General features: G+C 42.1%; 1 protein-coding gene across 2 annotated transcripts; it reads left to right on the top strand.

The window, feature by feature from the left end:
• Positions 1 to 2,616: 2,616 nt before the first annotated feature.
• Positions 2,617 to 24,746, top strand: LOC132495642 (retinitis pigmentosa 9 protein-like). 2 transcript variants are annotated; one of them, XM_060107497.1, is made up of 6 exons: positions 2,617 to 2,910; positions 5,328 to 5,358; positions 6,499 to 6,628; positions 13,385 to 13,476; positions 17,189 to 17,250; positions 20,000 to 24,746. In XM_060107497.1, the coding sequence occupies exons 1-6, from the start codon at positions 2,759 to 2,761 to the stop codon at positions 20,046 to 20,048; spliced, it is 516 nt and encodes a 171-aa protein (XP_059963480.1). In that variant the 5' UTR covers positions 2,617 to 2,758; the 3' UTR covers positions 20,049 to 24,746. The 2 variants fall into 2 exon arrangements, with proteins under 2 accessions (XP_059963480.1, XP_059963479.1); XM_060107496.1 differs by having other exon boundaries at positions 2,634 to 2,910; positions 18,249 to 24,746.
• Positions 24,747 to 24,853: the final 107 nt, after the last annotated feature.

Raw genomic sequence — 24,853 nt, 5'->3', positions numbered from 1 at the left:
GGTACAACGTGAAGGGTGGCTCCATGTGTATTCACAGTTGGGTAATAATCACTTTACTCTTTCTTTCTGGAAAGGAGCTGTACCTGCACATACCTCCAGATGCTATAGGCATAAAGAAAGGGTGATGGGTAAGAAGAATGATTCAGAATCATAACCAACAGAGAAAGAATTCCCGTTTGTCTAACTGCTTATTAGATGTCACTACATTGAGTTTATCACAATAAGAAAATGGGGCTGAATTTGAAAGATGGCCCTGGGTCATAAACAATCTGACTCCATTTTTTTATGTTGACCACTGTCACCCTTCAAGCCCCGCCTCCACTTTCCGCTTCCTCCCCACTTGTGGACAAGCTGATAAGAAAGCCCACACACTCCTTCGCTTGGCACCAGAGGAAAGTTCAAACCCCACAAAGCCTTGGCCTGTGTGCAGGAGTATTCACCCAGGTTCTACCTCCTAAACACAATAAAACCCAGGGTCACTCACCTTTCCTTTGCTGAAGCTATTTTTGAACTGTCTTAGGTGCCTGACCTGCTCTCCCAGAAAGCCTCAATATGTGAATAATAAATTTCTCCCTACCCTCTCGGTGCATATGCGGCATCATCAGTCTTGACAGCAAACCGATTTGGGGTGGAGGAGGGTCCAGCATACTTCTGTGGAGTGACCACAACACCTTGCATATCGCCCTGGATCGGTGACCAGGAAACTTCTCAATCTGGTGCCAAAATACATAAAGAACCCAGGTGGATATAAGCAGCAAAAGAATTTTCACTAAACAAATATCGTATGTTAACGCATATATGTGGAATCTAGAAAAATGGTACAGATGAACCTATTTGCAGGGCAGGAATAGAAAGGCAAACGTAGAGAACAGACGTGTGGACACAGGGGGAAGGGGAAGGTGGGATGAACTGGGAGATTAGATTTGACATAAATATACTACCATGTTTAAAATAGATAGTTAGTGGGAACCTGCTGTATAGCACAGGGAGCTCAGCTCAGGGCTGTCATGGCCTAGTTGGGTGGGATGGAGAGGGGAGGGAGGTCCAAGAGGGAGGGGATGTGTGTATGCATATGGCTGATTCACTTCGCTGTGCAGCAGAAACTAACACAGCATTGTAAAGCAATTATACTCCAATAAAAAAATTTAAAAGAAAGAATTTTCACTGCTTTATAGGCTCTAACAGGGTCATCATCAAAGAGAGATGCCTAGAATGCAGCTCAGGATGTGGTACTGGGTGAGGCTGTCAGACTACTGAACCGTACACCTGTTATTTTTCTCTGCCCAGTATTGCTCTTCTCTTCTCCTTCCTCCTCCCCTTCCTCCTCCCCCTCCTCCACTTCCTCCTCCCCCTCCTCCTCTTCTTCTTCTTCCTCTCTCTCTCTTTTCCTCTGTTAATAGCACCTGGATTTTGCTTTGAGGAACAACCCCTCCCCCTCTCTTAGTCTATATGGCTTGGATAAAGCTGATCCACCCCTCGGATTTAGGGTGGACATGTAACATAGGCATGAGCAGTCAGTGTTCTGCAACTCCTTGACTACAGTGATTGTTTCCATGACAAGTACATGACTCTTGCTAAGCCAATGAGTATAATACATGGAATTCTTATTGGAACTGAGAAAGAGAAAGTTTCTTCCAGCTGGGGCTGCTAATTTGTTGGCCATCTTTGGATTCCAGTGGCCATCTTTGCCCCACAATGGGAGAAACTATAAAGAATGAAGCAATACAAAGGAACGTGAAGCTTTGAAATTGCTGACTATAACATTTCAGCACCTAGATCCAGCCATTCCTGAAGTTCCATCCCACGACATTTCACATATGTAAGCCCATAAATTACTTAATTTTTTTCCTTAGAGCAGTTTGATTTGGATTTTGGTCCATTGTTGTTTTCAAAAGAATTTTGACTAATACTTGCTAAAATGGAATTATCAATCCCTGGGTTTTCTTCCTGAGAGAGCAAATCACTATGTTAGACAAACTGACTTTGAATTGACTTCTTTCAACTGCAAGTGAGAAAAATCCAACACAATTGCTTTCTGCATATAAGTATATACTAAAGTTTTCAGATTATTTGCTTGCATGCCATAAAGTCACTGGTTGTGGTTAGATAATGTTTGTCGTCTTTTCTTTTCTCTTTTTTCCTTCTTCCATCTTCTTTTCTTTTACTTTAAGCACATAACTTGGCCAGCAACAAAGCCTCCCCAGGCGGACAGGAGCAATTCTTGGTTGACGTGAGCCCCTTAAGATTTAGCTTTGGCTTGCATCAAGGAGTCGTCTGACCAGGGGTGGGGTGGGGTTAGGCAGTGGGGTCTGACCTGACATCCCTTTTTTTTATTGTCTCAGGACCTCTTCACGTGATCTCTCCCCATTTGTTAGCTTGGGCTTCCTCTTAGCATGGTGGCTTCTATGCAACTGAACAGTTTAACATCCCTGAAGGCTTCAGGAGGGAATACAAGAGAACCAAGGGAAAGCTCTGGCTCCCTCCGCAGCATCCTCAGCGCCGGGGCTCCTGGCTGCCGCCAGGGGGCGCGCTCCAGCCTGCGGCACCCGCTGACTCCGCAGCACGGTTCGGGCGCTCAGAGCGCGGACTTGCGGAGGCAGTCGGGCCGGCCTGTCGGGAGGCGGGGCACTGGCGGCCTCAGCCGGGACATTGGGCCCGGCCCGGCGGGCCGCGGAGCGGCGGCGAGAGGGGGCGCTGCGGAGCCGGGCGGGCGCGGCGCGGAGGAAGTGCGGTCTTCGCGGCTCGGCGCGGGGTCGCAATGTCGTCCCGGCTCGGGCGCGACGACTCGGGGACCGGGGGCGCGCGGCGGCCGCAGGAGCCTCCGGGGCAGGAGCTGCAGCGACGCCGGGAGCAGAGGCGGCGGCGGCACGACGCGCAGCAGCTGCAGCAGCTCAAGCACCTGGAGTCCTTGTGAGTCCGTCACGCCCGCCCCCGACTAATGCGAGGAATGGGGTCGGGGCCCGGGGTCGCGCGGCGGGGCCCGCCCGGGTTGGAAACCTGCGAGTGGGCAGGTGGGCTCGTCGGACCCCAGCGAGCCGGGTGCGGGTTTTGATCCCGGGCTGCGGGACGCTGTACTCCCAGCCACTGGAGGAAGAGCGGGGAGGCTCCATTCCCAGGGTCGTCCCGGACGCGTGAGGCGGCGGTGGGCGGGCGCTTCCCCGCCGGAAACGACGGTTTTATTCCTCGTGCGGCGACGTCGGTGTCGGTCAGGATTTGAATACAGGAGAAGTGCGGCTGCGCCCTTGGGTCCTTTCCCGTTTCTCAGTTCAAGGGGCTCGCTCTGAACTGGGTAAAATCCCCATTCTTTTCATCTAGTGCTGTTAACTAGGGAGGAAAAACCCCAGTCCCGTAGCATGAGTGCGCGGTGAGGAAGGAAAGAATAAATGTGGCGTGAGGGCCTGGTCCCTGACTCTTCGGGAGGAGCTGTCAGGTAGAAGAGAGCGTGGACTTCTCTCTCGTCCCCAGGATTTTTTTTACCAGGGTTAAGGGTGGAAGCTTCAAAGAGGCCAGTTCCAGCTCAACAAGAAGAATTAGGACCAGAGTCATAGATTCTTGCTGGTCAGCGTGGCCTGACCTAGGAGGCACTGTACTCCCCCAGCTACCCGGGGTTGGAGGGAGTCCAGATAACGCCTGAGAGAAGGGTTGGTTGTAAAGGAGATTTAAACATCAGGTGGAAGGTTGGATTAATGACCCTTGCGGTTCTTTTCTGTGTTTCTGTCGTTCTGTAATCAGCTTTAGAAGTCTGACTTTTCTAAGTTTGGTGTTCACTGAGTTATCTGAGTTATTTCTGTTTCAGGCACTTCTCATTACCTACCTTCTCATGATTGCTGAGACAGTCGTGTAAGGAAAGGCCCTCATTAGCCTTCTGGGAGCTTTGATACAAAATGCATGCTTCCTTGGAGCCTGGCCTGCTCTTTTCAGTGTGTCTCTTGAGCTGAATTTCACCTCAGTGGGCTGTGGTTTGGATACAGGTGCCGCATTGCTGGCATCCACAGTCCTGGTGCATTCAAGGCACTCTGGGCTCAGGCAGGGCTTAACCCCGCCAGCCCTCTGTATCTTTTAACTGTAGGATGCCAGGTGGTGGTTAATACTATATGTTTATTTTGTAGCTCACAGAGCTTTTTCACAGACAAGAGAAAGATGATAACGTTTTGTAGATGAGAAAATGGAGGCTCAGTGGTTAAGCCACTGACCTGGTTAGCCAACAAAATTAGAGCAGAATTCAGGAGTGTGATTCTCAGACCAGTGGGATTTTTCCAGTTTCACAGATTTGAAACTGCCTAGGCTATGGACATATTTGCTTTTTCTAGTTCAGGGTTTTGTTTGATTTTAATTAAGTTTAATTCATACCATAGTAACACTTGTATATAGCTTAAAACTCAAATAGTACTAAAAATGCTACAAAAAATAGCGGTGGGCTGCCCAACTCCTCATTTACCCCCCAGAGTAACCTAGTAACCTGCACAACCCTCCACCCCCTTCCCTCCTAAGAAGGCCAAGCCTTCCATGTGCAGACTCTTTTAGTTTTTACTTCTTGGATATAACTGCACATTTCTAAGTTACATGCTTATAACTTTTTGTTGACTCAACAATTTTAGACATCTGTTAACTTCTTGTCATAGTAGATAAAGATTTAGTTCTCTTACTTGCCTTTCTTGTTTCCGTCCTTCCAATATAGCACCATCATAATAACTTTCCTAATCAATGTCAGTGTTAACATTGTTATAACTTTTTTTTTTTTGGCTGTGTTGGGTCTTTGTTGCTGTGCGCAGGCTTTCTCTAGTTGCGGTGAGCGGGGGCTACTCTTCGTTGTGGTGCGCTGGCTTCTTGTTGCGGTGGCTTCTCTTGTTGCGGAGCACAGGCTCTAGGCACATGGGCTCAGTAGTTGTGGCACACGGGCATAGTTGCTCCGCAGCATGTTGATTCTTCCCGGACCAGCGCTCGAACCTGTTTCTCATGCCTTGGCAGGCGGATTCTTAACCCCTGCACCACCAGGGAGGCCCTCAAGGCTCTTCTTACCTCACATTTTCCCTGCAATCTCTTGCTTTCCCTTCTTCCAAAAATAAAATCGCTGTGCCAAGACACCAAGTTATGATTTCAGTGAATTTAAGTTCTACATCGAACAGGATGTGGTATAGCATCAGTTTATTTATATAGGACTTCTGACTGCTGCGCATATTTTATTAACTGTTTTAGTTATAATGTAGTTTTAAGTTTTTTCTTTAAAAAAAAGCCTTTTCATTTTGGTCTGCAGTTGCCTTTTGCTGATTGAGATGTGTAACATTCCTGTGAACATGGTTCATGACTGGTGTCTTCTTCCTTTCTAGTTATGAAAAACCTCCTCCTGGACTTATCAAGGTCAGTGTGAAGTTTGTACTTTCGGTTTTTCTCTGAGACAGATTTGACTCAGTGCTCACTCAGTCACTTGTTATGAAAAACAGCTGCATAAGGTTTGAACCTCCTTTTATGATAGTTCTGTGTCTTCCCTGCAGATGGCAGTCGGTTCATGCACTTTGGGCTTTGTCACAGCCTGTGCCTTTGCAGAAATGTAATCAGCCTTGTGTCTGTCACCTAAGAAACCACTGCAGGCCCCCCGAGTGCTCCTCAGCGCTCACTCCCATTCTTTCTGTCTCACTTGTGACTGCATCTCCTCAAAGCTCTCCTGCCCCATGTTCCTTCTCTGACCCCCCTGGTGCTGATTTCTTGAATGTCATCAGCTCAGAGAACACTGGACTCTGAGGAGGCGTGAAGCTCATCCAGTCCAGCCCTACCTGTTGCAGGAGTCCCTCCTCCAGCACCCTGGCCACAGTGTCAGTGTCTTTCTGCAGGAGCGAGACTTAGAGGACTTAAGGCCAAAGTAACCTTTTCTGTTTGGTAACTTTCAACTTAAAAAAAAGATTTTTAGAAAACATTCTTCCATTATAAATTTAATATTTGTGGAAACTTGAAAAAATCATGAGGTAAAAAAACAGCACCTTAATTATATAGTGCAGTTATTTGGTAATGAAAATACATCTCACAAATACGGCATGTGTGAGATTATAAAACATGACAGTGGCCTTCAAGGTCTAATAACCTATTTTACTCTAACACATTGTTCTTATTATTCCAGGAAACCTCACTTGTTTAACTCTATATTCTGCCTCATTCCACAAAGCTTTTAAGTTAGCAGAAAACCTTTTGTGATCTTAGAATCTAATTTTTGTGATCTAGAATCAGAATTTGGAGCTCACAGATCAATCCTATGTAAACACTGTAACTCTTCTCTAAGAACAGCTACTTTGTTTTCATGGTATAGCTAGCTCTTCTAGTATAGTTACTTCCGTTTTTTCTGTCAGTTAGGATTTGTCCTTCTTTGTAGCTCTTCAGAGGGTAACTTATGATGACATTGGGATCTCCAGCCCGTGAGAAAACCAGGCAGTGCTGTGTTCTCAAACAGGTGGGAGAGAGTTCCGGTGCTTTTTTGCCGCACAGCTTACACACTGTTTCCTTTTTCAGGAAGATGAGACTAAGCCAGAAGACTGTATACCAGATGTCCCAGGCAACGAACATGCCAGGGAATTTCTGGCCCATGCACCAACCAAAGGACTTTGGATGCCACTGGGGAAAGAAGTCAAAGTCATGCAGTGTGAGTGTGGAAGGGTTTCAAGTAACACCCTCAATACATGCAAGTTATAGACCACTGTTTACAAACAAGGTCACTTCTTTTAATTCATTCTCCCCGCAGCCCTGCTCAAGTCAGGGCATGATCTCTGTGCTATAGATGAGGAAGCCGCCTTGCATATGTTGTTAAGTGTTCTGGGGTAAGAGGCAGAGCAGTGCTTTGACTCCAGGGCTTCTGACTGTAAGGGCAGTGGACTTCCACAGGGCCGTAGCTGCCTGCGGAGTATATGCTTCAGTAATATGCCTGTAATGGAAAGGATATTCCATGTAGAAATGCCATGGGGGACAAGGGGTGCATTGGAGGGTGGTCCCTTGGGTCTTGCCTCAGTCAGTCATCCTCATCAGAGGTGTTGAGGTTTTATCCAGGTAACCCGAGAGGACCTCTGGGCCACAGAGGGTGGGTCTGGAACAGGTGGAGCTCTGTGTGCACACCCTCCACCGCACCAGAGCAGCAGCACCTTCATCCAGTGTAAGACGGCATTTGAAGAAGGAATACGGCTGCCTTTAAAGACATTTGTTTGTACAAAGATTCTTCACACACATAATTAAAATAGCAGTTTGAAGTCTCTTTACCTCCATTCACACATCATCCTTTTTCCAATACCTAGGTTACAACAGTTAGCCTTATTCAGGGTGGCAGGGAATACATGAGGGCATGCTTTTTAGAAGTCAGGGATTTGGGGGTCCATCTTTGAGACTGGCAACCACAGTTATTGCTCATCATTGGGAGATAAAAAGTTGATTAGGAGCTCTAAGTGTGTGAGTGGGGCTTGCTGAGTTTCTCTGGAGGGTGATCTTTCTAGTCCGGTCAATTGGGAACTTGTGAGGTCAGTACCTGTAGGTTTTTCTTCTTGGGGTGAGTTATATTTTCCTAGAGAAGAAGGCTCCTCCATGGAGGGTGAAGGCCAAGCTGCTAGTGTTGTGGGATCTGACTGGAGCAAGAAGGCTGGGAAATCTTGCCATTTACTTTTTATTTGTTCATGTAATCTTCTATATTTACTGTGGCACCTTGCCTTCACATGTATCTGATGTCATTTTGCCAGAGATGTATGCTTTACCTTTTTCAGACAATAAACTTTCTTTCACCAGGGCTAGTAAGAGTTGCCCTTGGACTTTTCATCAATCCTCCTTATTTCAGCTCCTCCTTTACCTTTACTTTCAGAGGTATCTGGTGCTCAGAGCTCAATTCCTAAGCTCTTTGGAGGTGCTACAAATAGAAATTGAGCTGATTCTCCATTCTCCCCTCTGGTGGCTTAGAATTCAATTTTCTGGTGTCTGCTCTTCATTTAGCATTTAGTATTTTTTTAAATTATTTATTTATTTATTTGGCTGTGCCGGCTCTTAGTTGCAGCACCCAGGATCTTCGTTGCCACATGCGGGATCTTCATTGCCTCATGAAGCCCCCAGCTTCTTTTCTTTAAGCATAATATTTTTGAGGTTCATCTGTGGCATAGCACATGCCAGTAATGCCAGTAGTTCATTATTATTATTTCCTCCTTCTGCTTGCCTTCCGTTTGGGTCGCTCTTTGTTTTCTGGATTTTTCAATTGAACCTGAGATTATTGATTTGAGAGCTTCATTTTCTAATATAGGCATTTAAAGCTCTACATTTCCCTCTAAGCACTGCTTTATCTGCATCTCATATGTTATGTTTAATTTTCATTCAAATCAAAATACTTGCTAATTTTCCTTGAAATTTCTTCTTTGACCCATGGATTGTTTAGAAATGTGTTGTTTAATTTCTACATATTTGTAGATTCCCAAAGTTTCCTACTATCATTGCTTTCTAATTTGTCTTCTTTGTGGTTGGAAAACATACTTTATATGGTTTGAATCCTTATTTTATTTTTAAGTATTTCTTTACTTATTTGGTTGTGCTGTGTTAGTTGTGGCAGGTGGGCTCCTTAGTTGTGGCTCACCAGCTCCTTTAGTTGTGGCACATGGGCTCCTTAGTTGTGGCTTGCAGGCTCCTTAGTTGTGGCATGCATGTGGGATCTAGTTCCCTGACCAGGGATCGAACCCGGGCCCCCTGAATTGGGAGCGCAGAGTCTTAACCACTGCGCCACCAGGGAAGTTCCGGTTTGAATCCTTTTAAATTTATTAATTCTTGTTTTATAGCCTAGCCTATGCTCTATTCTGGATAATGTTCCATGTGGGATTCAAAAGAATGTGTATTCTGCTCTTTTGGGGTGGTCAGGTGTTCTATAGATATCTGTGAGATCTAGTTGGTTTATAGTATTGTTGAAGTCTTCTATTTCATTGTTGATATTCTCTCTAGTTGTTTTATCCATTGTGGAATTTTGAAGTCTCTAATTATTATTGTTGCATTGTCTAGTTTTCCCTTCAGTTCTGTCCATTTTTGTTGCATCTATTTGGAACTTTGTTGTTAGGTGCATATATGTTTATAAGTGTTATATCCTCTTGATGGATTGACCCTTATATCATTATAAAATGTCAATATTTGTCTCTTGTAACAATTTTTGCCTTTGAGTCTGTTTTCTCTAATATTAGTATAGCCACTCCAGCTCTCTTTCAGTTAGATTTTTAAACTGAACTTTAGATTATTTATTTGAGATCTTTATTCTTTTCTAATGTTGGTATTTAAAGCCATAAATTTCCTATAAATGCTGCTTTATTTGTATCTCTTTTCATCCTCTTACCTTCAATTTAATTTTGTCTTTGAATCTAAAGTTTGTCTGTTGTACTTGGAAAACATTTTTTTATCCATTCTGCCAATACCTGCCTTTTGATTTTCATTCAGATTAATGCTAATGTAATTTCAATAGAATACAGAAACTTTGTTCCTATACAGCTCCATTCTTTCCCCCCTCCTTTGTGGTGATATTGTCATACAAATTACATTTTTATATATTATAAGCTCATCATCACTGTTTTATAATTATTTCTCTATTAGTTGTTTTAAAATGAGATAGAATAAAAGAATTACAAAAAATGTATTTATACTTTTATGTTTGTGTTACCTTTACTGGTACTGTGTATTTCATGTGGATTTGAGTAACTGCCTAGTATCCTTTCATCATTTCAGCTTTGTTATTTTTTGTAGGGCAAGTCCATTAGCAATAAATTTTCAGATTTTGTTTATCTGAACTTTAAGTTCCCTTTTATTTCTGAAGGATAATTTTGCTGGCTGCAGTATTCTTGCTTAATAGTCTTTCTTTCAGCACTTTGAATATGTTATTCTACTGCCTTCTGGTCTCCATGGTTTGTGATAAGAAGTCATCTGATAATCTCATTGAGGATTGCTTATATGTGATGAGTTGTTTTTCTTTCATTGCTTTTAAAATTTTCTTGTTATCTTTGGCTTTTTAACAGTTTACCTATGATGGATCTCTTTGAACTCATTCTACTTGGAGTTCATTGAGCTTCATGGATTTGTAGATTAATGTTTTTCATCAAATTGGGGAAGTTTTTGGCCATTATTTTTTCAAACATTCTACACTCTCTAGCACTCCTTTCTTTCTGAGATTCTCTTTATGCATATGCTGTGAATTTCGATGGTATCCCACAGGTCTCTGAGACTCTGGCCAGTTTTCTTCATTCTTTTTTCTTTCTGTTCCTCAGACTGGATAATCTCAGTTGTTACCTACCTTCAGGTTTGCTTATTCTTTGTTCTGCCATCTTAAATCTGCTGTTAAGACCTTCCAGTTAATTTTTCAGTTTGATTATTGTGCTTTTCAACTCCAGACTTTCTTTTTTATTAATTTTTATAATTTGTATCCCTTTATTAATAATCTCCATCTGTTATGACATCACTTTCATACTTTTCTTTAATTCTTTAGACATAACTTCCTTTAGTTCTTTGAACTTATGTATAATAGCTGATTTAAAGTCTTTGTCTAGTAAGTCCAGTATCTGGACTTGCTGTTGCTTTGTGTGTTTTGCAATTTTTTGGTGAAAACTGCCCATTTTAGATAATATAAGGTGGTCTGAAAATCAGATTCTCCCTTCTACCCAGGTTTTGTTATTGTTCCTTTTTGTATTTTTAGTGATTTTCCTGAACTAATTCTGTAAGTCTGTATTCCCTGTAGTGTATGGCCACTGAAGTCTCCTCTGTTAGCTTAGGGGTCAGCTAATAATATGACAGAGATTTTCTTAAATGCATTGATCTAAGAAGCCTTCTGCCCTTTGCCAAGAGGTTATATGTGTGTGTTAAGACAAACCTGAAATGCTCATGTGGTTTGGTTTACATGTCTGCCTTAGCCTTTAGTGCCTGCTTGCACAGAGCCTTAACAGTGAGTCAGAAGTGAAAAAAAAGGCCTTCTCAGGCCTTTACTATGCATGCACACAGCCTTACACATGTGTATAGTCTTCTAGATTCCCGGAATTATGTCAGAATTTTTTTTTTTTTTTACGATACGCAGGCCTCTCACTGTCGTGGCCTCTCCCGTTGCGGAGCACCCGCCCCGGACACGCAGGCTCAGCGGCCATGGCTCACGGGCCCAGCCGCTCCACGGCACGCGGGATCTTCCCGGACCGGGGCAGGAACCCGCGTCCCCTGCATCGGCAGGCGGACTCTCAACCACTGCGCCACCAGGGAAGCCCTATGTCAGAATTTTTGAGAGCCCTCTCTGGACATCTCATTCCCCAGATCTTCCTTTTAAACTTTTGGCTGGGCTCTTGTTTACCCAGTGATACCACAGCCATAATAATCTGTGATGTTAAACAATTGCAAGTGACTATTTTTGACAAATATCCTGGGGTAGGGCTTTTTCTGTAGAGCAAACTACATGACTGGTCAGATAGCAACAGTACCCTGCCAGCGTGGCTCTGTGCTCTGAAATCAGGGCTTTTTGAGGTGCTCAAAATCCAGTCTTGCCTCTTCAGTGGGTGTGACACTGCTGCTTTTCACAGCTGTCATGGTTGCAGGGCTGCTTGGTTTTAAGACTGTTGTGGAAGTAGGGGCTGGGAGTGAGCCCAGTTAAAATGACAGAAATCCTGCTGTTCTTACCAAGGCTCAGTAGGGTTTCTTTAATTAATACTCTTTAGATTGTGGCAAGCCTTTGGTTAATTTTGAAGGTTTCAGATAACTTGATTTGGAAAAATTTGCAACTATTTCCAATGCTTCTAGGGAGGAACAGATTTATGGAGGTTGTTACTTGGCCCTTCTTGAGATACTTACTGGATTATTCCTTTTGAAAAGAATTCTCTTGTCATTTTCATTGAATCTCAGGAAGGAAATGAAAGGAGACGAATGTGTTTAGTCTGTCATCTTTACCCAGAAGTCTATGGCTTTTTTTTAAAGTTTGAAAACCACTGCTCTGTTTGATGAGGTGATTAGTTGCATTTCACTTAGTATTTTATAGTTATTTGCATTGACTTGGAAAATAAAAGTTTGGGCTGGGACCAGATCCAGTTTTACCAAGAAGTAAATGAAGCTTGTTTCAGGGCCCTTCACTTGTGTCTTTCAAAGACCTGCAGGGACCATAGTGATGTGTTGATTATGGTCATATGATTTTGTAAAATTTGCCAAGGCAAGATTTTTGTTTTTCCTAAAGAGCCCCCTCCATCCCCACCCCCACCAAATAATTTAAGCTCAGGCACCACAAAACTTGGACTCATTCCAAACAAGATATATATATATATATATATATATATATATATATATATATATATATATACACACACACACACACACATACATATGCATACTTTCATTGATTTTAGTGATTGTAGTATTATCTAGAACAGTGGTTCTCAAACTTTAATATGTCTACACATCACCAATAAGTCTTTTGAACTCCAAGTATATGTCAGTGTTTCTGGGATAGGCCTAATACTGTGCATTTCTACCAGTCTCCCATGTGTTGTTGATTTTGCTTGTGCATGGACCACATTTTGAATAGTAAGGATCACCTTTCCTTTAAAGGTAAGAGGGTTTTGAACACAAAGAAAGACATTGGTTTGAAGGAGTGTTATCCTCCTTTCCTGAACTTTAAATGTTAGGAGAGATAAAGACAGGGACAGCTCAGAGGCAGTCAACAGAGAACCCCCAAACTTCATTGTTTTTCAATGGTTTCCTGAGATCCATCTCTCAAAATTATGTTCCCATACAACCATTTTGTTTTTCACTTTCAGTACAGTATTCAATAAATTACATGAGAAATTCAACACTTTATTACAAAATAGGCTTTGTGTTAGATGATTTTGCCCAACTGTAGGCTAATGTAGGTGTTCTGAGTGCATTTAAGGTAGGCTAGGCTAAGCTATGATGTTCAGTAGTTTAAGTGTATTAAGTGCATTTTCAACTTACAGTATTTTCAACTTATGATGGGTTTATTGGGATGTAACCCCATCATAACTCAAGGAAGATCTATAGTTTCCCTTTGTTTTTTAGGATCTTACATGGTTCATTCACTGATTGCATTTGCTTTTTTTTTTTTTTTTTGCGGTATGCGGGCCTCTCACTGCCGTGGCCTCTCCTGCCGCGGAGCACAGGCCCCGGACGCGCAGGCCCAGCGGCCATGGCCCACGGGCCCAGCCACTCCACGGCACACGGGATCCTCCCGGACTGGGGCACGAACCCACGCCCCCTGCATCAGCAGGCGGACTCCCAACCACTGCGCCACCAGGGAAGCCCTGCATTTGCTTTTAGAATTGGAGTTTAATGAAGAAAAACTTTAATATGATCGACTGATCCTTTGTCTTCATTAAAGGAAACTGTGTTATCTTACAGAAATATTTCCTCTTTTCTTTGTTTTCAGGTTGGCGCTGTAAACGATATGGTCACCGAACAGGCGACAAAGAATGCCCTTTTTTTATCACAGGCAACCAAAAGTTAGAACAGTTCAAAGTAGTAAGTAGAACCCCACCATATCAATTTACATTTATCAGAGATAGTGAATATCAGTTGATTAGGTACTAACAGTGAACTGCAAATTCACACAAAATACATTCCCAGGAGTCATTTGGCCAAAGTATCTGGTGTTAACTACATTTGTGTTAAATTACAGGCATACCTCAGAGATGTTGCAGGTTTGGTTCTAGCAATATCTAGAACCTCAATAAGGCAAATATCACAATATAGTAAATGACATGAATTTTTAAATTTCCCAACACATATAAAAGTCATGTTTACTCTATACTGTATTCTGTTAAATATGCAATAGCATTCTGTCTAAAAAAACAAAGTACATAACTTAATTTAAAATACTTTCTTGCTAAAAAATGCTAACCATCATCTGAGCCTTCAGAGAGTTGTAGTACTAACATCAAAGATCACTGATCACAGATTGCCCTAACAAATGTAATTATAATGAAAAGTTTGAAATATTGTAAGAATTACCAAAATGTGACACAGTGACATGGTGTGAGCAAATACTGTTGGAAAAATGATGCTGATATACTTGCTCAACACAGAGTTGCCACAAACCTTCAATTTGTAAAACACGTAGTATCTGCCAAATGCAATAAAGTGAAGTGCAGTAAAATGAGGCATGCCTGTACATTTGTGTGACAGATTAGTTCTTAACAAAAAACTTCTTATTAAGGTGTCATTTGCTTATACCTTGGGAATAGTGATTCTTTTTCTGAAGCAGACATTGTTATTTATTCAATCACTTTTTTTTAACTTATTGTATAAAAAAAATCATGTTTCATAACTAAAATGAGGGTTTTAGTTTTCCAGGCTTTACCTGAAGATTATATGTCTTTAAACTATAAGCTAGAAGTGTATATATAAATTATATTTGCTCTTTACATGACAGTAAAATTATTATTTCCTCACCTTATTTTAACAGAGTCACTTCCCAGGGGTGTAAATTCTCCATTCAGTAACTGCTTCTGTCAAGTGAAATATGTAGCTGTCTGGATGTACTGAGGTTATCAACATATATCAAACTGGAGTCAACAGACATTCTCCAGGTTTTTTTTTGTTTTTTAATTTTATTTTTTGGCTGCGTTGGGTCTTCATTGCTGTGCACAGGCTTTCTCTGGTTGCGGTGAGCAGGGGGCTACTCTTCGTTGTGGTGTGCAGGCTTCTTATTGCAGTGGCTTCTCTTTGTTGCAGAGCACAGGCTCTAGGCACACGGGCTTCAGTAGTTGCAGCATGCAGCCTCAGTAGTTGTAGCTCGCGGGCTCTCGAGTGCAGGCTCAGTAATTGTGGTGTGTGGGCTTAGTTGCTCGGTGGCATGTGGGATCTTCCCAGACCAGGGATTGAACCCTTTTCTCTTGACGTTGGCAGGTGGATTCTTAACCACTGCGCCACCAGGGAAGCCCCATTCTCCAGTTTTTAAGACATTTTAAGATGTTGTGTTTTCATTTTAATAATCTGAAATAACTTATTTTGGATCAATTGTTCTACTTTTAGGTGGAATGACAATTTCTACAGATACTATAGAACATAGTTCAGTGATAAATCTCAAAAACTTTAAACATACTCATTTTGACTCAGAAATCCCACTTTAATTAACCTTAAGGATGTAAGAGAACATTAATATATACACAACTGTTTATGTATGTATAAGGATAGCTTTCATTATTATTTATATGGTTAGAAAAATGGGAGCTAAAGAAAAATAGGAAACACCTTAATAGTCCAATATATCAACATAAATTACTGTAACAGAAATTAGCCATTAGGAATTGTGTTTTAGAAGAATGTGTAATATCATGGGAAAATGTTTATGAAAACACAGGTGAAAAGTAATAGAGTTTTATATATAAATGGTATGATTATAATTTTTCATAAATTATGAATAACAATCTAAAAAGAGAGACCAGGGACTTCCCTGGTGGTCCAGTGGTAAAGAATCCGCCTTCCCATGCAGGGGATGCGGGTTTGATCCCTGGTTGGGAAGCTAAGATCCCACATGCCGCAGGGCAACTAAGCCTGCGCACTGCAACTACTGAGCCCCACGCGCCTCAACTAGAGAGAGAAAAACCTGCACACCACCACTAGAGAGAAGCCCGTGCACCACAACGAGAGATCCTGCATGCCGCAACTGAAAATCCCACATGCCTCAACGAAGATCTCATGTGCCGCAACTAAGAGCCAATGCAGGACTTCCCTGGTGGTGCAGTGGTTAAGAATCTGCCTGCCAATGCAGGGGACACGGGTTCAATCCCTGGTCCAGGAAGATCCCACATGCCACGGAGCAGCTAAGCCTGTGCACCACAACTGCTGAGCCTGTGCTCTAGAGCCTGCGAGCCACAACTACTGAAGCCCGAGTGCCTAGAACCCATGCAGCGCAGTGAAGAGTAGCCCCCGCTTGCCGCAACTAGAGGAAGCAGCAACGAAGACCCGATGCAGCCAAAAATAAATTAAAAAAAAAAAAGACCCAATGCGGCCAATAAATAAAAAGAGAGACCAGGGAATTCCCTGGTGGTCCAGTGGTTAGGACTTGGCGCTTTCATTTCCATGAGTGCAGGTTCAATCCCTGGTCAGGGAACTGAGATTCCACAAGCTGCGTGGTGCAGCCAAAAAAAAAAAGAAAAGAAAGAGAGAGACCGAATGTTAATATTACTGTTATCCCTGGGTAGTGAAGTAGTAGATTTTTTTTAAAAAACTTAATTTTCTGATAATACCTAAAATTTCTGTAATAAACATTTATTCTCTTTTAAAATGAGATAATTCACATACCATAACATTTCCCTTACATGTCCTTACTTTTAAGTAATTCAAATCATTTAAAATTATCTATACCTCCAGTATACTTCCAGACTTTGTTTGGGATACTTATATATTTTTGCATACCTATAAATGTTTCATTGTTATATATAATTTTATAACTGTTTTTCTTAATACTATTTCTTGGTCGTGTATCCACATAGAACAAAGAGAATTGCCTCAATATTTCTTCCTTGAATAGTTTTTCATGATTCTGCCATGGTTTAATTCTTTATAAAGGATATTTAAATTATATACTGTATTTTTCTCTCTCTTTTTTTATTAGTTTCTGCTTTATAACAAAGTGAATCAGTCATACATATACATCTGTTCCCATATCCCTGCCCTCTTGCGTCTCCCTCCCTCCCACTATTTTTCTCTTTTTAAAAAATATTTATTTATTTATTTTGGCTGCGCTGGGTCTTAGTTGTGGCACACGGGATCTTCATTGCGGCATGCGGGATCTTTAGTTGCGGCATGCGGACTCTTAGTTGTGGCATGCACGTGGGATCTAGTTCCCCGACCAGGGATTGAACCTGGGCCCCCTGAATTGGGAGTGTGGAGTCTTACCCACCAGACCACCAGAGAAGTCCCTCTTTTTTTGACCACTCTGCGTGGCTTGCGGGATCCTAGTTCCCTGATCAGGGATTGAACCCAGGCCCTCCACAATGAAAGCCTGGAGGCCTAACCACTGGGAAATTCCCTTCTGTATTTTTCTAATTGGAAAATTATTTTCACAGCTTCAGGGAGTTTGCAGTTCTGGTGACCCTTAGGAAGGATTAGAATGTTTGAACAACCAAACTGGAAAAGAATAACTGGCTTTTGGTAACAGGGATTTAATGTTTAATTAACTAACAACTCATGAAGCCTAACCCAACCTTAACCTTTTCTCACCCTTAAGGCACATGAAGATCCCATGTATGACATCATACGAGAGAATAAAAGACATGAAAAGTATGTAAGGTGAGGTTGTCCTGATGATAACAATATCCTCTTAAAGTCCGAAATTATATAAAGTTGGAAACAACCATTCCAATATTAGAGAAATGGTTTAATAAATATGGTATTTTAATTGTGAAATGTTAGGAGAGCAGGAGTAATCCCTCAAGAGGCCAGTATGTGGGGAATGAGCAGGCCAGCCTGTTCTACTTGGGTTAACTTAAAGCAGTGGGCTTTGGGACTTCCCTGGTGGCACAGTGGTTAAGATGCAAGGGACATGGGTTCAATCCCTGGTCCAGGAAGATCCCACATGCCACAGAGCAACTAAGTCTGTGCACCACAACTACTGAAGCCCACGCGCCTAGATCCCGTGCTCCGCAACAAGAGAAGCCACCGCAGTGAGAAGCCCGTGCACCACAACGAAGAGTAGTCCCCTCTCTCTGCAACTAGAGAAAGCCTGCATGCAGCAACAAAGACCCCGTGCAGCCAAAAATTAATTAATTAATTAATTTAAAAAAGAACCGTTATTAAAATTTATTTTAAAAAAGCAGTGGGCTTTGCCCAGCCCACTCATGTCACTGATAGTTGATGTTGGCAACCCACATTGTGGTATCTAGTTCTGCTATATGATTGATTCTCTTTCATATGTTTACTTTATCTTGTCCAACGTCTTTAAGGATCTGAGCTATTGTTAAAAATTGTTCTTAGACGTGAATAAAGATAGGGTGAAAAAACGAGTTTTTTTTCTTTTTTTTTCAAATTGGTGATATTGAATTATAATTGTTGAGGAGGTAGATTGCCTAGTATGAACTTGAGAATACAAAATGGCTTGTACACTGGTTACAGTCATGTAAAATAGGTGTGGATGTAGGCAAGAATGGGGAAAACATGCAAAAATAAAAATAAGTACTGTCTTTAATGAGGCAATGATTTGTGACATCACTACTGCTCTTATATTTTTATCTAAAAAAATTTTTTAAGTTATGTTGAATATGTTTCTTTGGTTAATCTTATGTGTTTAGGATACAACAGTTAAAACAGTTACTGGAGGATTCAACATCAGATGAAGATGGGAACAGCTCCAGTTCCTCAGAATGTAAAGAGAAACACAAGAAAAAGAAGAAGAAAGAGAAGCATAAGAAAAAGAAGAAAGAAAAGAAAAAGAAGAAAAAACGAAAGCATAAGTCTTCCAAGTCAAATGAGAGTTCAGACTCAGAATGACAAGAGCTTGACTTGTTCAACATTCTCTTCTCAAAAATCAAACACTGTGGCCAAAGATCAGAGGAATGTGGAATCAGAGAGGAATAGGAGAGAGAGACACCAAGAGAGGAGGAGATTTAGTGTCACAGGTGTGAAATCTCACCTACCTTCCAGTAAAGATATGACCCCGAGGAGAGTGACTGTATCTTGCCAGGTGCTAGCTCTGGACAGTGGATGACTTCAGGCTGGAAAGCTTTTCTCATTGTTCTCCTCCCTGCTGATCACTGTGGGTCCTGATTCCTTAGAAATGCCTCTGGCAGGGTGGCCAGACTAAGGGAATCTCTGAGGAAGCTCCTCCAGGTGCTGCCGCAGCCTCCACCCTCCATGGTGGGGCTACTTAATGCCCTTAGATTTCAGGCTTGACTTTCCTCTGTCACTGAGGATAAAAGCTCATTACTTTATTTATTTTAAAAAATCATTTATTTTTGAATCATAATAATATATGGTCCAAATTTAAAAGGTATATAAGGGGAATTCCTTGGCTGTCCAGTGGTTAGGACTCTGCCCTTTCACTTCCGTGGCCCGGGTTCAATCCCTGGTCAGGGAACTGAGATCCTACAAGCCGCGAGGTATGGTCAAAAAATATATATAAAAGGTATATAAGATTTAATCATGAAAAACTTTTCTCTTCTCTTCCCCAGTTACTGAGTTCCCTTTCCCAATGACTATCCATTTTACCAGTTTCTTGTGAAGTCATACAGAAATGTTTTGTGTATCACAAGCAAATGTTTTTTCTCTTTTTTTAACACAAATACTAGCATACCACACACATTTGTCTGCATTGTTTTTTTCTTTTTTTTTTTGCGGTACGCGGGCCTCTCACTGTTGTGGCCTCTCCCGTTGCGGAGCACAGGCTCCGGACGCGCAGGCTTAGCGGCCATGGCTCACCAGCCTAGCCGCTCCGCGGCATGTGGGATCTTCCTGGACCGGGGCACAAACCCGTGTCCCCTGCATCGGCAGCGGGACTCTCAACCACTGCGGCACCAGGGAAGCCCTGTTTTTTTCATTTTTTAAATCAACAGTGTAAAATATGTTGGTCTTTGCTGCACACAGAAGTCTTGAGTTCATAAATCCCTGTTATGCTTGGTTGAGTTTTTTAGGGGTAAAGGCTATCCCATAATAACAATGAACAATCATGTCTTTATCTTCCTTAGCACTTACTGCCATTGTCCCATGATTATTATTATTCCCAGAATAACTGATTCAGAAAACTTACAAGGATATAGGAATTACTGTACTGGTCAGCTACCCACATCCCAAAATATATCCTCATCCTGTTGGCTAAGCACAGCCTACACGAGAACTTCTGGCTTTGACTGCTGCAGCTGAGGCAGCTCAGCAGGTTGGGATGGTACCTGCAGCTAGGAGAGGGCGTCTGTTCTTGCTGAGCCAAAGTGGAGCCAGACTTTGCTCATGAGCAAGTGTCCTTCCCTCTCCACTAGAGTCTCTTGCTGTTTTCATCACTCAGGGTCCCAGGACCTCACTGTTCCCACTTCCTGCCTTTTTTTCCTAGGGATTGGATTCCCCCCTCTTTAAAGAATAACGGATGTGGGCCAGTCTGACTCCTTCCCAATTCTCCTCAGTAACTGCTCCTAGTCTTGGCCTTGGAAAGTTTATCTCAATAACACAATTGGCTGGAATGGCCCAGGACTTGCTCTTCCTGAAAACCGTAAGTCCAGTTAATTCAAGCAGTGCCTTACACTTATTCTTGGCATTTCTAGCTCAGCATGTAGCAGAAAATTCTCCTTCCAGGAATTTTCTTTCTCCTGCTAGAGTCCCATTCATGATAAACATATTCTATTATAATGTGGAAGAATAATATCAATGATTCTTGAGCTTATGGTGCATCAAAATGACCTGGAGTGCTTGTTAAAACAGATTCCCATGCTGTACTCCTAGTTTCAGAATTTCTGATTTATTGTACTAATTCTGGAATGGACTGTGGAATTTGCATTTCTAACAAGTTCCCAAATGATGCTGATGCTGTCAGTTTGGGGACCAGATTTGAAGAACCGCTGATCTAAATGTTTAACCTCTTACTAAAGCCTTTCTCCACTTTCTGCTTTAACGGGAATCTCTCCATCCACTGTAGCCCCTGCAAGTTAATTCCCATCCCTTCTCCCTCACTCCAGGTTTCTCTGTCTTCTATTTCCGGCCTACATTCTGTGGTCCATCAGTTAAGCCTGTTATCTCCCTTGACCTGTGGTTTTTCTGCCCAGCTTACCCAAAAGAACCTCAAACCAAACTCCTCCTCCTCTGTTCTGATTCCCAGACTGCTGAGCCCATAAAGCTGTCAGTCAAATTCCTTCATCCTGAAACCTCTTTCCTCAAACTCAGTACTCTCTACTATTAAGGAAGTCAAAAGAAGCCACCAGACCTCCCTTTACCAAGGTATCTTATCAGCCTGCCGTCATGGTTGTGGTAGGCAAAATTGTAAAACAGCCGCCCCAAGGTTTCCTACCCAAACCTATAGAACTGTTACTTTAAGGGATTTTACTCCCATGATTAGATTATGTTAAAAGATAGTTTGGCCTTTTAAGGGTGACTGTTTGGGTGATCTGAACCAAATCACATGAGATTTTTCTAATTGTTTTATTTATTTTTGGCTGCGTTGGGTCTTTGTTGCTGTGTGTGGGCTTTCTCTAGTTGTGGCGAGCGGGGGCTACTCTTAGTTGCGGTGCCCTGGCTTCTCTTGTTGTGGAGCACAGGCTCTAGGCGTGCGGGCTTCAGTAGTTGTGGCATGTGGGCTCAGTTGTGGCTTGCAGGCTCTAGAGCTCAGGCTCAGTAGTTGTGGCACACGGGCTTAGTTGCGCCACGGCACTTGGGATCTTCCTGGACAAGGACTCGAACCTGTGTCCCCTGCATTGGCAGGCAGATTCTTAACCACTGTGCCACCAGGGATGCCCTCACATGAAAATTTTAAAACCAGAGTTTTTTTTTCTGGCAGGTAGCAAAGTATGGCAGTGGTTCCCATAGAGGTTTCTGCTCTAGTAAGTTTTGACTCTGTATCTGCCCATCTCTCCAATTTTTGGGTCAACGGTTTGCCCTGTGACCTCAATTCTCTGACAGATTTAAGAAGATTTGATGATTAGTTTGTTTGGCTTTTTACTTGTTAGGACAGAGTGAAGACTTCTAATCTCTTTACATGCCAGACCAGAGATCGGAAGTCGATGGATATTGCTTTAAGCCACTACGTTTGTGGTAATTAGTTCCTGCCCACATCTGGAAAATTCGTGAGGGCAGAGACCATCTTGTTTCATGTTGTAGCCTCACCTTCTAACACAATGTGTCATGCATGGTGGTGTTCAATGGGAATTCATTTAAAGTATAGTTACATTTTCCATTTGGAGCATGATTTGGAAGTTGTAGTGGATGCTGTATTGTGCCACTTGTATTTGCCTCCTAACCCCTATGCCTGACTTCAGGACTGAAGTATTTATTCTCCCAACTGCTGGTTAACAGCTGACTTCAGTTAACAGTTGCAAATGACCTCCACTTTCCAGGGATTAGTTGTTCTTTCTTGAAGAGAGCTACCCTATCCAAGGCCATGCCTCATTTCCAGGGGCATCCTGCATCACAGTGACTGGTCTATGCAGGGGTGTAAGATGTAGCCTCTTGCCCCAACTAGGACAATTCTGCAGGGTCATTACAGCTCATGAGCTCTCAGTGGGATTGGCCAAGGCCTTTGTTATGCCTGCATCACACCCAAACTCCTGCTTAATCATGCTTTCTTTGTCCCCTCAGAGATGTTATTCCCTAAAGCACTCCCCATTAAACTTCTTGCACCCAGATCTCCATCTCAGAGTCTGGTCCTAAGGAACTCAACCTGCCACAGAGGTAAGATGGCAGGGAAGAAGAAGGGTAGGTGTGGTCAGGAATTATCATTCATTTTAGACTCCATTTTCCAAATTTATACTTGGCTTTTCATCTCCCCTCTAGGATAAAGGCGAGACTTTGGGAAGGATTACGGAACAGGAAGATGTTCATTGGTACTCTCCTCTGTCTTTGTGCTTCCTCTTCCATATACTGGTATTATCAGTTTCCCCACCTTCTAGGGTCCAACCCACAAGGCCCAATTTGTTAATCTAATTAACACTAAGCCATTCATTCACAAATACCTGAATATATATGATGTCCCAGGATCTATACTCTTCCATGGGGATACTGCATTGGCTACACTAATCCATGGCCCTAAGGAAAGAATACATGGTCTCCTTTGATGAGGGTAAGAATGTCACAAGTCTCATCTGTCATGTCATGAAATGGGCTATGAAAGTTAAGACACAGGTGCTACTGGAACACATAGGGGTGTCACATAATCCAGCCTTGGGTGGGGATAGGAGTGAGAGGTGTTTTCCTGGAGTATCTAAACAAAATCTTTAAGTAGGGGTTAGATAAAGTCATAGGTCTCATAAGACCAGCCTTGGAAACACTATCATCTTTTGCTTCTCATCTGAAAAAATGTAGCACTTAATCACTTTTTACCATCTCCTTAATCCATTTTGAGGGATACTTGGTTAATACAGGAGTTAAAGGACATTTTTCTATAGGACATTTTCATCACAGGGTTACTTAGAAGCAGCACTGAGTGGACACATTGATATGTATCAAAATACTGTCCATACTATCACCCAGAAAGCCTTTCTTGGAGGCACCCCCATCCTGTCACATACACTCTGTTCTTTCAAATAACCATGGGAGAGCCTCCAATCACATAAAAATCTTTTTAGCACATAGTCACAGACCTAACCTGCACCATTTATTGGGAGATTGGTTCTACAAATTGACCACCTAGGTCCTAGGTTCTTAGTAGAAAGATCTTTTATTTCCTAAAGCTTCCTTTATTCCTAAGGAGTTGAACGCATAAAACATACGATTCTACAGGCCACTACTGGAAATATCCATCAGTGGAGCTACTATGTTCCTGGCCTCCATTTATAAACAATGATTTGGCATCCTTTCTGTCGTCAAGATGGTTCCTCTTTGTGGGGAATGCTTAATCTTTTTATTTTGTCCTTAAACCCACCATCCTTTTCTCCTTATCTAAAGGTCATTGGAGATGACAAGACAAAACTATTCATGACAGCTAGTGCTGTCGTGAGTGATGTGGCCATTATGAGAGGAGAAGAAAATGCTTAAGAATCACACACTTTTGCAATTCAGTTTATTTGCTGTTTTACAACTTATATTTCCAAAGGCTTTACAATGTCACATTTTCTTGTTTTTTGATACAATGCTTTAATAGTTCAGTCAAGAGAGATATCATATGATGCAATATTTAGCTCTTCCTTGACACTGGAACTCAGCAATTTATTTCCTATGAAATAATAATGGAATACATTTCCTTAAATTGGTGTGTAACAGACTCAAGATGTTATACAGAGAATCATTACCAATATCTTTAGTTTCCATTTTTAGGATAAAGCCAAAGGTCTTGACATTTTGCCTGAGCTTAGTTATCAGTCTTCCCTTTATGACCACTGCAGGGCAGAAATGGCCTTTAAGGGGCCATCAAGCCACTGCTCCAGGACCAGGGGTTGAGGTGAGGTAGGGTTACCCAATGCCAAGACTCTGTGTAGGGAAGCCTGTCAAGCTACTGCCCCTTAAGGGAGATGCTAAGCTTCCAGTACCCAGCTCTAAGCTGGGACACTAAGAGTGAAACTGCCAGGATCACTTACAAAATCCCATTTTAACCCACTACATACTACCATTAACAGATCAGGAGTTAAGTGTGAAAGCCAGCTTAAAAATAACATTCCACAGAATTGAAAGGCTTTGGCTCTAATCTTGTCAGCTAGGGCCTTCTTTAGAAGGTATGTCTGTTACCTGGGTAGAACTCTGCCATTTGTCATTGCCCATAAGCAGTGTTAGCTTTGAAGGGCAGACCAGGCACCAAGTAGGAAACCCCAACTAAATAAAGTCCAAAAAGCAAATCATAAGACAAACTGGACACAGGACAGATACCAACCTCTAGAGCTGCTGGGTATTTCCTAAACTTTATAGCATCTGCCTTGAATCTCTGTTACTTTGTAGGGCAACTTGGTTTTTGATCTCTCACAGTTACCTGAGGGAAGAAGTGATTCATACATTAAATAATCCAAATTGCTTAAAAACCAAAAGGAAAAAATAAATCAGAAACACATCTTTCAAGAAATTGACCTGTTTTTATGATACTATTCTATATCATTCTGTGGTTCTTGGCAGCAAAAAATATCATTGGCAAAAATAATAACAGACAATTTATAGAAGAGAGACTTCAGCCTGGAAATTAAAATCTTGACTGTGTAACCTGGAGTAAACTGAAGTTCCCATTATCTTCTTCACAGGACGACTCAGTCAGACTTTTTTTTTTCCAACTGCACCATGC

Source organism: Mesoplodon densirostris, chromosome 9, assembly GCF_025265405.1.
Source record: "Mesoplodon densirostris isolate mMesDen1 chromosome 9, mMesDen1 primary haplotype, whole genome shotgun sequence".
NCBI lineage: Eukaryota > Metazoa > Chordata > Mammalia > Artiodactyla > Ziphiidae > Mesoplodon > Mesoplodon densirostris.
This window is presented reverse-complemented; position numbering and strand designations above follow the sequence as displayed.

Coding starts and splice junctions, on each gene's coding strand:
- LOC132495642 (XM_060107496.1), top strand. CDS start 2,759: ATGTCGTCCCGGCTCGGGCGCGACGACTCGGGGACCGGGGGCGCGCGG. Junction 2,911..5,327: donor CTCAAGCACCTGGAGTCCTT/GTGAGTCCGTCA, acceptor CTTCCTTTCTAG/TTATGAAAAACCTCCTCCTG. Junction 13,477..17,188: donor AGTTAGAACAGTTCAAAGTA/GTAAGTAGAACC, acceptor CTCACCCTTAAG/GCACATGAAGATCCCATGTA.